Here is a 13,773-nt window from a genome sequence, read left to right as displayed (position 1 = left end):
ATGGTTTTTGGGCCCTAAATTAGAGGCCATAATATACTTGAGACAGAGATCACAACAAGAGGGAAATGGAGAATGGAAATCTGAGAACACTTTAATAAGTGGGAAATTGGGGGTACCATGATTGGTGGAAATGATCAGTACAACTTTTTCTTAATCTTGGATCAATTCATTAAGTTACAAAAATATGCTTATCTTTGGTAAAGGACTTGAGGGGGTCCTCGCCTAATCATTAGAATGATGGCTCATTGTCCTATGTTTGGGCCACTGATGGTGATCATCTGGTCTTTGTTTGAATAATATTTGACAATGATTTCAGTGAGGATATTGAAGGGCCAACTGAGGAGAACATCATAAGCGGGGTTCTGACATAGACTTGAAGGTATAAGGTGATATTGCTAATAAGGAATGGAACATTGTATGCCAGGCCCAAGGATCAGCCAGTTTCACCATTTGCTGACTGCATATTGAGGATGATTTTGGGGTCATAGATAAGCACCAATTTATTGCAAATGCTTTCTTATATGGCAATAACTTGTGAACCTGGATCAATGATGCATTCAACTTCCGGCCAATGATCAATGAGAGGAATAATAAATCTTAAGGCAGATGACTTTTTAGCAACTATCAACGGCTGAGGAACCTAACTGGGCTGTAACTTTTTCAGATACATTTTGTACAGGTTAGGGATGATGATTGCACGAGGTGGGAATGTCTTTGGTTGGTGCAGGACATTGACAAAGGAGAACATGGTCAGTTGAGTCAGTGGTTCAAGGTCATCAATAGCATAGGGTAGCATCCGGAAAACCACCCCCTTGTATTAGCTCCAGATTATATCTAACAGTGTCTAAAAGTATCTAAAAGTATTAATAGCATCTAAAAGTATCTAATTTCCTAATTGGGAGCAACACATTGTAAGCATTGGATTGGTTTCTAATTTTATAATATTAGCACTAATTCCATACCAAGAAGTCTTCAATTAGCAGTAGGAAATAGTAAGTACTACTGCTCTATCAGTGAGAAGGTAAAGATATGGCACATTCTATACTATTTCAGCATATTACTCTCCTTCATATATGCCTGCACCATTATCTTGTAGCTCTTTTGCTGACTTTCTAGCTGCCTTTACAAGGGACATGGAAAGAGAGAAATATGCATTGATGCCCCCAGCCACTTTGTTGGCAGCTTGGCAGCTGCCATAAGAGACTATGAAGACCTCAGTACCTTGGCCTTGCACACAAGATCATTGAAGTTGTCATTGTTAGCCAATGCCTGCTACTGGTCATTATAGGACACAATATGCAGGTTGGGTTTAGGGATGTGCTACACACAGCCTTGCAGACCTTGTCTGTTAGTGCAGTGGTTAATACTGTCTTGTGCAGCACATAATCATCACTACTCTTGATATTATAATACTTAGTGCCATCCACACTGTCCATTGCCTTGTTATACAGAAAATGCTCAAAATTAGTGTTTTTCTCTAGCTATTCAGCTGTGGACAAGACAGTCATGTTGGTATGTGATGCTAGAATGATATATTTGCCTGTCATATAGGAAATATGTGCACTAAGCATATCAAGATTATCTCTAACAATCTTGTGCTTATTTATACATAGGCATGCCATATATATACTCTTGTCCCCACCTTTTACTTCACTAGTGGCCATTTGGAAAACCCCTCTCTCTTATTGGATCTGAATTATTAATAATCATTAATAATACTAATTTGAGCTAATTATGGCTAATTATTCATAATTATGTTTTTGGTCAAATTTGCAAATTAAGGTAGCATTGTCTATATTAGTAGAGTTCTATTGAATATTACACTTAATCATAGTTTTACACATTCTAAATCCAAATTGTGTAAGTGCCATAATTTATTTTTACCCTATATAAAGTGTATTATTTATTTTCCATTGGTTTATTATCTTCTTAGCTGGTGTTTAAACTAAATCCTAAAAGGCCTAACTTTTTGGGTATTTATTGACCTGTTTATTTATTAGATAGAGGAAAGATAAATGTTGAATAAAATCAGAGATATTGAGGTTGCCTATATTATATCTACTTATTTAGATTACCAAGTTAATATATTAGGCCTTGTAGCTTAGTAGCTTAGAGCATCTATTCTGGGTGCTTGTATATATGAGGTTATTGGTTCAACTCTGGCAAAAGGCAAGTTTGTTGTAAGGTATATTCTGTGTTTAGGTATTTAACTAGTGCACTAATGGATATGACTCTATAAGAAGGCTATGAGAACTATGATGCTTGATTTATTACTATTTTTCCGGAATTCCAAGTTATAATTAATCCTAATAATTCCTAATTTGGGAAAATTATGTCTAATTAGAACATGTTTAGGGAGGGAGTAAGCTAAAAATGTCTAATCCTAATCTTTTATAATTTAGTATAGCAGAGCATCAATTATAGCTAATTAGAGCTTAATATAAGGGGGTGGTTTTCCAAATGAAGTCCTTGCAGAAATATCCATATTCAGAATTGTCCTAGGCAAATCCTATCCCTTGCAAACACATAAAATGGTGCATAAGCTGTCATTCAGCCAGCCAAAGAAAGTTATCTGAGTGGACTTTATTAATGAGGTTGTGTTGTTTGGCCGTGTATCTACCAGTCAGTGCGAATGGTGGGGGGTTCAGTATCAGCATCGGAAGGGTAGCAAGGTCACCAATGATGTTCTGAACAATTCAGAACTTTTTGGGAAGGTCAGCCAAGACTGTATGTGTTTTTTGCATGACTGGTTTGTACTTGCACTTTATAGCAAAGATAACAACTGGGTTGGTGATATTAGTAGAATGGAGAGAACTCGGAATGACTGAGGAAAATAAGAATGACATATTAGAATTGAGATTGTTTTTAAGATGATTTTTGGGCCCTAAATTAGAGGCCATAATATACTTGAGACAGAGATCACAACAAGAGGGAAATGGAGAATGGAAATCTGAGGACACTTTAATAAGTGGGAAATTGGGGGTACCATGATTGGTAGAAATGATCAGTACAATTTTTCCTTAATCTTGGATCAATTCACTAAGTTACAAAAATCTGCTTATCTTTGGTAAAGGACTTGAGGGGGTCTTCGCCTAATCATTGGAATAATGGCTTATTGTCCTATATTTGGGTCACTGATGGTAATCATCTGGTCTTTGTTTGAATAATATTTGACAATGATTTTAGTGAGGATATTGAAGGGCTGACCGAGGAGAACATCATAGGCTAGGTTCTAAATGATGTGGACTTGGAAATACAAGGTGATGTTGCCAATAAAGAATAGAACATTGTGTGCTAGGCCCAAGGATCATTCAATTTTGCTATTCACTGACTGCATATTAAGAATGATTTTGGGGTCATAGATGAGCACTAGCTCATTACAGATGCCTTTAGACATAGTGATGACTTGTGAACCCAGATTGATAACAAATTCAACTTCTTGTTGATGATTAATGAGGGGAACAATAGACCTTAGGGCAGATGACTCTTTAGTGACTATCAACAGCTGAATAACCTGACTAGGCTGTAGACTTTTCAGATACTTTTTGTATGTGTTGGTGATGAGCATGCACTCACACTAGAGTCTGAAGGAGGTATTTGGGAAGCTTTGGGGAGATACCGAGCAGTACTAGATAAGTACCAAAGATGCTGACTTGCACTGAACATGGTCAGCCCCCATCCAACCGACCATAACCCACTGAAGAATATTTGGCAGGACTTGGGTCAGTTTGCCCATACTTCATGTACTTACCATGACCACATAGGAGTGTTACAATAGGTGTTTATAATATCAGAGCCAGTATTCCATGTTGGCCAATGTGCTCCATGAGTCAGTTGGTCCTTATTGCTTATCTTTCCAACTTACACATAGTTAGTCAAATGCAATCTTGTACCATTGCTTGGCCACCCTAGTCATACATTACTTCTTCTTTGTTTTCATTAGTTCTCTAATGCCTGTTCCTGCTACCTATGCTCAGGTGATGGATCCCAAACATTTAGGATTTTTCCATTGCTGATTAACTTTTGCCTTATCACCTTTGGAACCCATATGGACATCTCACCTGCCTTCTTATCTTCTCTGTTTGCTGGGGCTTGGTGCCCATTTGATATCTACTCTTATTTCTTGTTCAATATTTTACTTAGAGGCTCTATTTACTATAAAAACCTACATATAACTCTAGAATAAACCAGCTTTTGCACCCCACAGTTCAGAGCTCATTTGCACTCGTTTCAACCATCAAAATCACCTTTGCCAACTTCTGAAAACTTGTCATCCCTATTGTTCAACCTTGTTTGCATTTGTACTTATCTTTTCACTTATACTCCTCTTTTGCCCTTGTATATTGTCAGAGTCTCATGTGACTCTTAAAGTATGTAGTTGTTGGTTGCGACACTACCTTTTTGTTACCGGCTGAAATCCCTAATAGTACCAACCAAATATTTAGTCAGTGTTTGGTGCAGTCCCAAAACTGTTCAGGCACTATAATCTCACCCTTCCCATTGATTCTCAGTATGCCTTCAATTTCTAAAGTTGTCACTAATAATTCCTTGTATATTAGATACTAGCTCCAGCACCACTTTGCTCTAGAGGTTGTTTTGGTATTGTGCTTGGCACTTAGAGCTATCTCTAGCATATTATTTTAGAGCCCACCACGAGAGGTTAATATTCAAAATTACCTCAATAAATCTACATTGCTTGTCCTGACCAATAGCAAAGCATAAAGAGTGACAAACAGTTATCAACAGCTTCAATACTTAGGAAACCTCTGCTGACCAAAGTTTGTTCGGAAATGCCAATATAGTCATAGAACATTTATTCTACTATCACTATCTCAATCTCAGATCCTCGCCATTGCTTTTGCCACCACCTGACTCTACTTTCTTCTTAACCTTACCTTCATCACTAAATCAATTACTACTCCTGCTGATTTCCCCCATCCTCAACCTTGCACTCTTAGAACAATTGCCACCATCTCCTATACGATCTCTCCATAACTCCATCACTCTATTAATCCCACACAGCCCCATCTTCTCGACACCAACTGTCTGACCAACTTTACTAGAATGCTTCTTTGAATCAGTGACCCCATCCCCAATCATCTTAGCAAACAATATCTTTTCCCCCACCTTTGACTTTTTTACTATGGTGACCCCATCCATGCCTGCTTGTGGAAATCAAATGGCCCCAACCTTTGACCCCTATTAACCCTATGAATTAAGATGATATTTCACTAATCTGGACTTCCACTTCATTTAGTTAGTGGTAGTAAACGAGCAGAAAGGAAAGAAACATACTTGCCGATTCCTAGATGTTGACACCTATGAACTTTGGGAATCACCCACCACTTTTACCAACACCACAAAGATATTCAAGGACTTCTATGAAAAAGTCTACAGGCTGTACCTTAATGATAAGCATGCACCTGCACTAGGGTCTGAGGGAGGTATTCGGGAAGCTTTGGGGAGATACCGAATAGTGCTAGATAAGTACCGAAAATGCCAACTTGCACCAAACACAGTCGGTCCCCACCCGACTGACCATAACCTACTAAAGGATGTTTGGCAGCACTTGGGTCAGTTTGCCCACACTTTATGTACTTACCATGACATAGGAGTATTACAATAAATATTTACAAGATCAGAGCTAGTATTTAGTGTTGGCTAATGTCCTCTATGAGCTGGTCGGTCCTTATTGCTTATCTTCCAGACTTCCACATGGTCAGTCAAATGCAATCTTGCACTATTACTTGGCCATCCTGGTCATATGTTACTTCTTCTTTATTTTCATTAGTTCTCCAATGCCTGTTCCTGCTACCTATGCTTAGGCAACAAATCCCGAACATTTAGGATTTTGCCATTGCTGATTAACTTGTACCTTATTACCTCTGGAGCTCATATAAACATCTCACTTACTTTCTTATTTTCTTTGTTTGCTAGGGCTTGGTGCCCATTTAACACCTACTCTCATTTCTTGTCTGATATTTTACTTAGGGGCTCTGTTTACTATAAAAACCTACACACAACTCTGGAATAAACCAGCTTTCACACCCCACAGTTGAGAGCTCATTTGTACTCATCTCAACCATTGAAATTGTTTTTGTCAACTCCCAAAAACTTGTCATCCTTGTTGTTCAGCCTCGTTTGTGTTCATACTTGTTTCTTTGCTTATACTCCTCATCCTCCCTCATATATTGTCAGAGTACCATGTGGCTCTTGAAGTATGTAGTTATTGGTTGCAATACTACTTTCTCATTACCAATCAACTCCCTGACCCGAATCAACCAACTGAATATTTGGTTGGTGTTTGGTGCAGTCCCAAAACCATTCAGGCACTTTAATATTACCCTTATCATTATTTTTTAGTGCACCCTCGCTTTCTCAAGTCCTAACCAAAGATTCCTTGTGTATTAGATACTAGCTCTAGCATCCCTGCATTAGAGGTTGTTTTGGTGTTGTGCCTAGCACTTAAAGCCACTTCTAGCATATCATTTTGGAGCCCACCATGAGGGGTTAATATTCAAGATTACCTCAAGGAATCTATGTTACTCATCCTAACCAACAGCAGAGTGTGACGAATGACAAATAGTTATCGACAGCTTCAATACTTAGGAAACCTCTGCCAACCAATGTCTATTCAGAGACACCGATATAGTCCCAGAACATTTATCCCACCATCACTACCTTGATCTCAAATCCTCACTATTGATCTTGCCACCACCCAACTCCACTTTCTTCTTAACCTCACCTTTGTTGCCAAACCAATTGCTACTCCTGCTAATTTCCCCCATCCTCGATCTTGCACTCTTAGAACAATCACCTCTGTCTCCTATACCATTTCTTTATAACTCCATCTCTCTGCTAATCCTATGCAGCCCTGTCTTCTGGATGCCAACCATCCAATTGACTTCACTAGAACACTCTTTCAAAGCAGTGACCCTATTCCTAATCACCTTAGCAAATAACACCTTCTCCCCCACCTTTGACTTTCTCACTATGGTGGCCCCATTCATGCTTGCTTGTGGAGATTGAATGGCCCTGACCTTTGACCCTCATCAATCCCACAAACTGAGATGGTATTTTGCTGATCTGGACTTCCATTTTGTTTAGTCTGTGGCAGTGGATGAACAAGAAAGGAAGAAACACACTTGCCAATTTCTAGATGTCAATACTTATGAGTTTTGGCAATCGCTCACCACTTTTACTGATGTCACAAAGATATTCAAGGACTTCTGCAAAGAGGTTTACAGCTTTACCCCAAATTGGAAAAAGAGCATAAATGGCCGGTATTAGATATAGACAAGCTAGTTGGCAAAACCAGCAGGGTCAGTATCCTGTCCCTTAGTGAGCTCAGTAACTACCATTGGCAATTCCTAGTGATCATGGTATTTCTCCTCAGCAAGGCATGAATCTCTGTCACTGAACAAGGATGCACCTTCGCTAGAGGATTCTAGCTGAAGCTATGGGCAAGGATCTCTCAATGTCTACAACTAAAATTCCTTGATCATTTCCCAGACAACCTGTACAACCTCCAGGACATCCACGATATGGCCAAATTTGTCTTGCATGGCACCATGGCCGCCTACAGCGCTATCTCTACTAACATCTTTTAAGCAGCCTGCACCATGCCACCCACCAATGCAATCAAGGCCGAAAACCTGGTGGCCATGTTTGAATGGCTCACCAACACCTTTATCAAGGCCATTGCAGCTCAGGGGACATTCAGGCTAGCCAATTGACCATCCCGACAACCAGGACAAGGTGGCAATGATTGCATGTTCTGCAGCAGTCCCGAATATTTTATGCACGCCTGTCCCAAGGTCACCAAATATATTTGAATAGGCAAATGCAAGCAGAATATCAAGGGGAAGGTTGTATTGTCAAGTGGGGCATTTATACCCAGAGAAATTACAGATAGTAACCTGAAGGACTAAGTTGATAAATGGCACTGAAGGAATCCAGGCTAGTTAGTAACCAGACAGATGATGTTTATGGTAAATGCAGTGCTGACTCACCTGATGACGATAGCCTCCTATCACAATTTATCCTCATTGCTAGATATCACCCCAACTTACCAACTTACTGATGTCCAGCAAATTGTGAGCCTTGAATGCAAACTATTTGTGCTCTAAATGCAAGGCACAAGGGCATGTGAAATGGCATAGATAGGACATTTGGCACCTACCCCTTTACCAGCTTCTGAATGACGAGCAAAGACTAAAACTCTCAAACCTAAACCATGACCAACCATCCCGACTCAGCAACTGCCCCCGGTACCAGCCAAGGACAATGCTCCAATCCACCCATATGCCAAAGCCTAGGACACCACTTATAGCACCAAACTCCGAATTGTTCCCAGCCTTGAACCCCTAAATGCAGTCACCATCTAGCATTCAGGTGTGCCCCCATATACCAATCAGATTGCTGAACAGTTTGCAGCTCGCACTTGCAGTGGTATTCTGGATCTCTATGTCAGATATGACAAATGAGAGCTCGCCAAATCATCTCATGACTTCACTACATTCCAGACCCTGTTTAGTGCCCACTGACTCATCACCCTGCCCATAGGATGGATGAATTTGGTCCTGATCTTCTATGATGACATCACCCACATCCTCCAGCCAGAGATCCCAAACACCATCATTCCTTTCATCGATGATGTTCTAATTTAGGGCCCACTGACCCAATACGAACTTCCAAACGGTGGCTTCAAGAGGCATCTTGACAACCCCAGCATATGACAGTCTGTGTAGGAGTATTTTCAAGGCCTCAATCAGGTGGTTCAGCAGATGAAGTATAGCTGAGGAATGTTTTTGGGATACAAGGTGACACTCTGCATGGCTAAAATCACAGTCATAGGCCATCATTGCACATACAAAAAAAGGTTGCCCGATGAGTCTAGGGTAGAGTCAATTATGAAGTAAGGACCTTGCAGGGATCTCTCTGATGTTTGGGCATTTTTGGGGACAATTGGTATTGTTTAGATTTTTATTTGGAATTTTGCACACAGAGCACATATACTGACTATGTTAACACGTAAAGATTTTCCATTCGTCTATGGCCCAGACTAGATAGTGGCTTAGGACAATCTCTAGTTGGCATTTCTTGAATCACCAGCCCTTCAACCGATCAACTATGGTTTAGCAGCCAACGTCATCCTTGCCATTAATATCTTAAAAATTGTGGTCGGCTTCTACCTCTGTCAATATGCACTCAACAATCTGCTGATACGCTAAAGGTGGCTCTAAGTGCCAAGCACAATACTGAAACAACCTCTAATGCAGGGGTGCTAGAGCTAGTATCTGATGCACAAGGAATCGTTAGTTAAGACTTGAGAAAGTGAGGGCGCACTAAAAAGTAATAAGGAGGGTGAGATTAAAGCACCTAAATGGTTTTGGGACTGTACTGAACACCGACCAAATGTTTGGTTGGTTAAGTTGGGTTGTTGATTGGTGACGAGAAGGTAGTGTCACGACTAATAACTACATGCTTCAAGAGCCACATAGGACTCTGACAACATATGAGGGAGGATGAGGGGTATGAGCAAAGAAATGAGTATGAACACAAATAAGGCCGAACGACAAGGATGACAAGTTTGTGGGAGTTGATGAAAATAATTTCAATAGTTGAGATAAGTACAAATGAGCTCTGAACTGTGGGGTGTGAAAGCTAGTTTATTCCAGAGTTGTGTGTAGGTTTTTATAGTAAATAGAGCCCCTAAGTAAAATATCAGACAAGAAATAAGAGTAGATATTAAATGGGCACCAAGCCCTAGCAATTAGAGAAGATAAAAAGGTGGGTGAGATGTCTATATGGGTTATATGGGTTCTGAAGGTGATAAGATAAAAGTTAATTAGTAATGGCAAAATCCTGAACATCCGGGATCCGTTGCCCAAGCATCGATAGCAGGAACAGGCATTGGTGAGCTGATGAGAATAAAGAAGAAGTAACGTATGACCAAGGTGGCCAAGTAAAATAGTACAAGATCATGTTTGGCTGTCCATGTGGAAGTCTGGAAGATAAGCAATAAGGATCAACTAACTCATAGAGGACATCAGCCGACATGAAATATTGGCTCCAATCTCATAAACACCTATTATAATACTCCTATGCAGTCATTGTAATTATGTGAAGTGTGGGCAAACTGACCCAAGTGCTGCCAATTATCCTTTGGTGGGTTATGGTTAGTCGGGTGGGGACTGACCATATTTGGTGCAAGTCAGCATCTTCAGTGCTTGTCTAGTGCTGTTTGGTGTCTCCCAAAGCTTCATGAATACCTTTCTTGGACCCTAACATGGGTGCATGCTCATCATCTTTTCCCTACTGAAATCCTGATTGTTCTTAGTCAGTGGTCAGTAGCTATGGATTGAAGTAGAAAAAAATGGCATGGAAAATGCGGTGGCGTGGAAAAAGGGCGTGTGGTATGTGGATGTGGGAAAGAGTTGGCAACAAGCAATGACATGGAAATAATAGTTATGGTATGGCAAACAGAGTGGTGGCATGGAAAATGTGGTAGTGTGGTAAGTTACATGGGAAAAGAATTGGTAATGAGTGGTGGCGTGGAAAAAAGTAGGTGTATGGGAGAGATGTGGCAAAAGTGAATAATTGGCAAGGGGATATTATAGCCAGGACCAGGTTGGCACATAAGAGAGACTGGGGTTGAGTTGGCAAAGTCTGGTGGCATGGAAAGATTAGGTAAGGAAGTAGCTGAGATCTAGAGTGCCCCTAACTAGACACTAGTATGAGAGTTATGTTGGCAAAGAGTGGTAGCATGTATCATGGCCTTTACAGCATGCCATGGCACTAGGCTTTGTTAGGTGATCATCTGTTGATTGTTGATCCTTCAGTGACCAAGTCCCTCATTGTCGTCTTTCTACAGCTTCGTTCCTTCGCCATGTCTGCCATACTCTTTATCCTGAAGACCAAACTCAGGAAGTACATGCTCTCCCTCCTGGATGGTGCCACTGAATATGAGGAATATAATGCTTAGGCGCAGGGGTTTGCTAAGCAAGTGGTAAGTTAGTTCATCCTCTTGTTTGTGCTTAGATGCTGACACCTTCGCAGGCTGTGTTCAACTGAATGGTGCATGGGCAGGAAGTACCCGAACTTGCTGACTGGATCGCCGAGGCTGAGCACGGCCTTGATCATATGATCACCAACCACTGGCTAGCCTAGGGAACATGAATCTTGCTACAGCGCATGGTGCACTTTGCTATGCAGCAACAAGCAGTTGAGGCACAGGCCCTGGAGGAAGAAGCTGAGCAGGTAGCCACTGCCGAACATGAGGCTGAGGAGGCTGAGGTAGCACGCGCTGCTTCTGCCCTTGAGGTGGCTGAGAAAGATCATCAGCGTTGCTGGGAGGCACTAGTAGAGGTGAGATGTTCAGTGAGTTGCTTGATGTGAAAAAGGGGAATCATCAGATGGCTGCCCTAAAAGCCGAGTCCATTCTTCCCCTCTCTCTCTTTCTTCATTCTCCTTCTCCATCTGTTCCTGCTATGTCCTTCTCTTGTCCTAAGCCCTCCTTTGCCCATTTGCCTTCTCAACCCAATCCCTTGGTCGCCGAGTCCAACCTTGCATCCACAACCACCACCTTGCATTGCATAAGCATTGACCCGGTCACTTTGGTCACCCTAACCAATATGAACGGCAAGCCGTTGGCTGCTGCTGTTGTTGTTGAGTTTGCGCATCAACAAACACCATCTTTTGGCTGTGTCATGCTTCCACTAGGCCCTGGTTATGGCCAGATGTCAACAGTTTGGGCCTCAGAGGAATGGAATGGTGCCAGTAAGGTCCTCAAGAACCCCCCTGGGCTAGTATTTGGTGATTGCCTAGTGCATCCCTTCCCTTTTGCTGCCTCCTAAGACTAACCTTTTTCGCTTTTAGGCTGAGTATGCTTGTAGTCGATGCTTGTCCAATTTCTCGACCATGGCGTTTTGCTGCTACACCTAGCCTGGTTAGGTGTCTTATATCAAGTATGCCAACTAGCAAAAGGGGTGCAGTTTCCAGCCTGGGTGGACACCAATAGGTAAAGGAAAGTCAACAGGTAAGGGGAAGTTGAAGGGGAAGGCTTCTGACAAGTTAGAAGCAAATGAGCTATCACACCCGTCAAAAAAACACAAGGTCGAGGTTCTCATGCCCAAACATTCAGTTGCTAAGAGCATAGTGCAGATGAGAGGTGAGTACAGGTCTGATTAGTGCTGGGATGAGAGCTTATTAGATTGTCTCAGGTGTGTGGGCCTAGAAGCCTGTCCAGCATCTTCCTACCATCACTTGTGCTGTTCCCTCCTCCTTCTGCTCCTGTTTTGCTGCCATCCCCACCCTGTTCAACTCATCTTGTTTGTTTCCAATTGTTGTGCAAGGCATCACATCTGATCTTTGGTACTGAATTGCTATGGCTGAGGGTATGCGGGCTTTGTTTGGCATAGTCAATCAAGATGTGGCAGGCAGAGTTAGAGTCACTTAAGGCATGGGCAGGTCTGTCTACATCTTCAGATGTCATCTTGGTTGAGGATTTGTCAGCAGTGGAGGATTTAGATATGTCTATGTCAGGTAATTTTGTACCCGATGAGTAGAATAGTTTTAACAGTTCTACAGTAAAATATAATAGAGCAGCAAAGGGACTGTCCTGAATTGAAAGAGCCATTTGGCTTAGACCAAAGGCATTATTTAGGAAATTGGTCAGTGAAATTACTGTGGGTGAATGTACTTGTAAGCGAAGTATTTGGCAGAAATGAAGAAAATAAATTGGAATATTAGAGGAAGCCTCAGTATGTTATCACAGGCATAAAACCCTATGGTATTGTGCAAATCGGAAAAAGTCTTCAATGCAGCTTGGTACTTAAAGGAGTGATAGGGAAAATGAGTGCCAACTATCTGGTTAGTGATCAGTTGGTGGCAAAAGTACTAAGAGATGTGGAAATGATTGGGTGTCAGTCTATGTCTGTGATGAATAAATAAAGATAATAAATGGGTATATCTGTGAATCCTCCTCCCTACTGAAATCATGACTGTCCCCAGTCACCGACCAAAGAGAGTGAAGGATGGGAGGGTAGAATCTAGTTGGAGGTTGCCAAAGCTGCATTGTCATCCCCTGCCAATTGGACTGAGCTGGTGTCAGTATCTTCATTGGCACTATTGTCTTCAGCGTCGTTATTGCTCGATTGGGAATCTTCTATGGCCCAAAGGCGTTCTTGTGAGATGTTAAGGAGGGCTTCAAGGTCAGTGAGCTTCAGAGACCTGCAAGCAAAATAAGGAATAACATGGAATGCTGCAACTGGCCAATCAAAGACCAATCCATTGAGTTTAGCCAAAATATATGCTCTTCCCTGATTCCTAGAAATTACTAGCAAAGGTCCTAAATACTGTGGACACATCTTCCGATTGAGTGCCTTTTCTATGGCTGTGTTGTGCATCAGGACAAGCGAGCCTTGGTGGAAATTGAAGTTATGAAGGGTGGCTGAATGCTGTTGTTCAAATTGGATGGCGGCCTAGACATGGGCGCCAACTACTGTGCTATGAAGGTGGGTGAGATCTGATCAGCATTTCTGCAAGGCAATGGCATATCAGGCAGTAAGGTCAGTGGTGCTGAGGGTTATGGTTGGTGGTGGCAAGAGGTAGGTGGCTTCAGCAATGTCAAGTGGAAGGAGGGGATGGGTTCCAGTTGCTGCAGAATATAGTGAGGAACCCATTTGGTGCCGAACAGTAATGCAATCAGCCCAGAATATGAAATAAGCTGCATGATTCTACTTAGCCTAATCTCTATCAACAGCTTTGAAT

The 13,773-nt window shown here is 41.7% G+C and overlaps 3 protein-coding genes across 3 annotated transcripts; 1 reads left to right on the top strand and 2 right to left on the bottom strand.

The window, feature by feature from the left end:
• Positions 1-5,391: 5,391 nt before the first annotated feature.
• HETIRDRAFT_422603 (uncharacterized protein) lies at positions 5,392-5,755 on the bottom strand (the record flags this gene model as incomplete). Its single annotated transcript, XM_009553924.1, has 2 exons — positions 5,392-5,545; positions 5,748-5,755. The coding sequence occupies 2 exons, from the start codon at positions 5,753-5,755 to the stop codon at positions 5,392-5,394; spliced, it is 162 nt and encodes a 53-aa protein (XP_009552219.1).
• A 5,441-nt stretch (positions 5,756-11,196) lies between these two features.
• On the top strand, positions 11,197-12,026 carry HETIRDRAFT_422602 (uncharacterized protein; the record flags this gene model as incomplete). The annotated part of the gene is made up of 3 exons (XM_009553923.1): positions 11,197-11,347; positions 11,371-11,828; positions 11,898-12,026. 3 exons carry the CDS (start codon positions 11,197-11,199, stop codon positions 12,024-12,026), a joined length of 738 nt encoding a protein of 245 aa, XP_009552218.1.
• Positions 12,027-13,238: 1,212 nt separating this feature from the next.
• HETIRDRAFT_14930 (uncharacterized protein) lies at positions 13,239-13,475 on the bottom strand (the record flags this gene model as incomplete). The annotated part of the gene is made up of 1 exon (XM_009553538.1): positions 13,239-13,475. A coding segment is annotated over one exon (237 nt), but the record flags the coding sequence as incomplete, so codon positions are not given.
• Between the last annotated feature and the right edge of the window lie 298 nt (positions 13,476-13,773).

This window comes from Heterobasidion irregulare (assembly GCF_000320585.1).
Source record: "Heterobasidion irregulare TC 32-1 unplaced genomic scaffold scaffold_12, whole genome shotgun sequence".
In the NCBI taxonomy this organism is placed as follows: domain Eukaryota; kingdom Fungi; phylum Basidiomycota; class Agaricomycetes; order Russulales; family Bondarzewiaceae; genus Heterobasidion; species Heterobasidion irregulare.
Note: the sequence above shows the minus strand (reverse complement) of the source record. Positions and strands in the feature narration are given on the sequence as shown.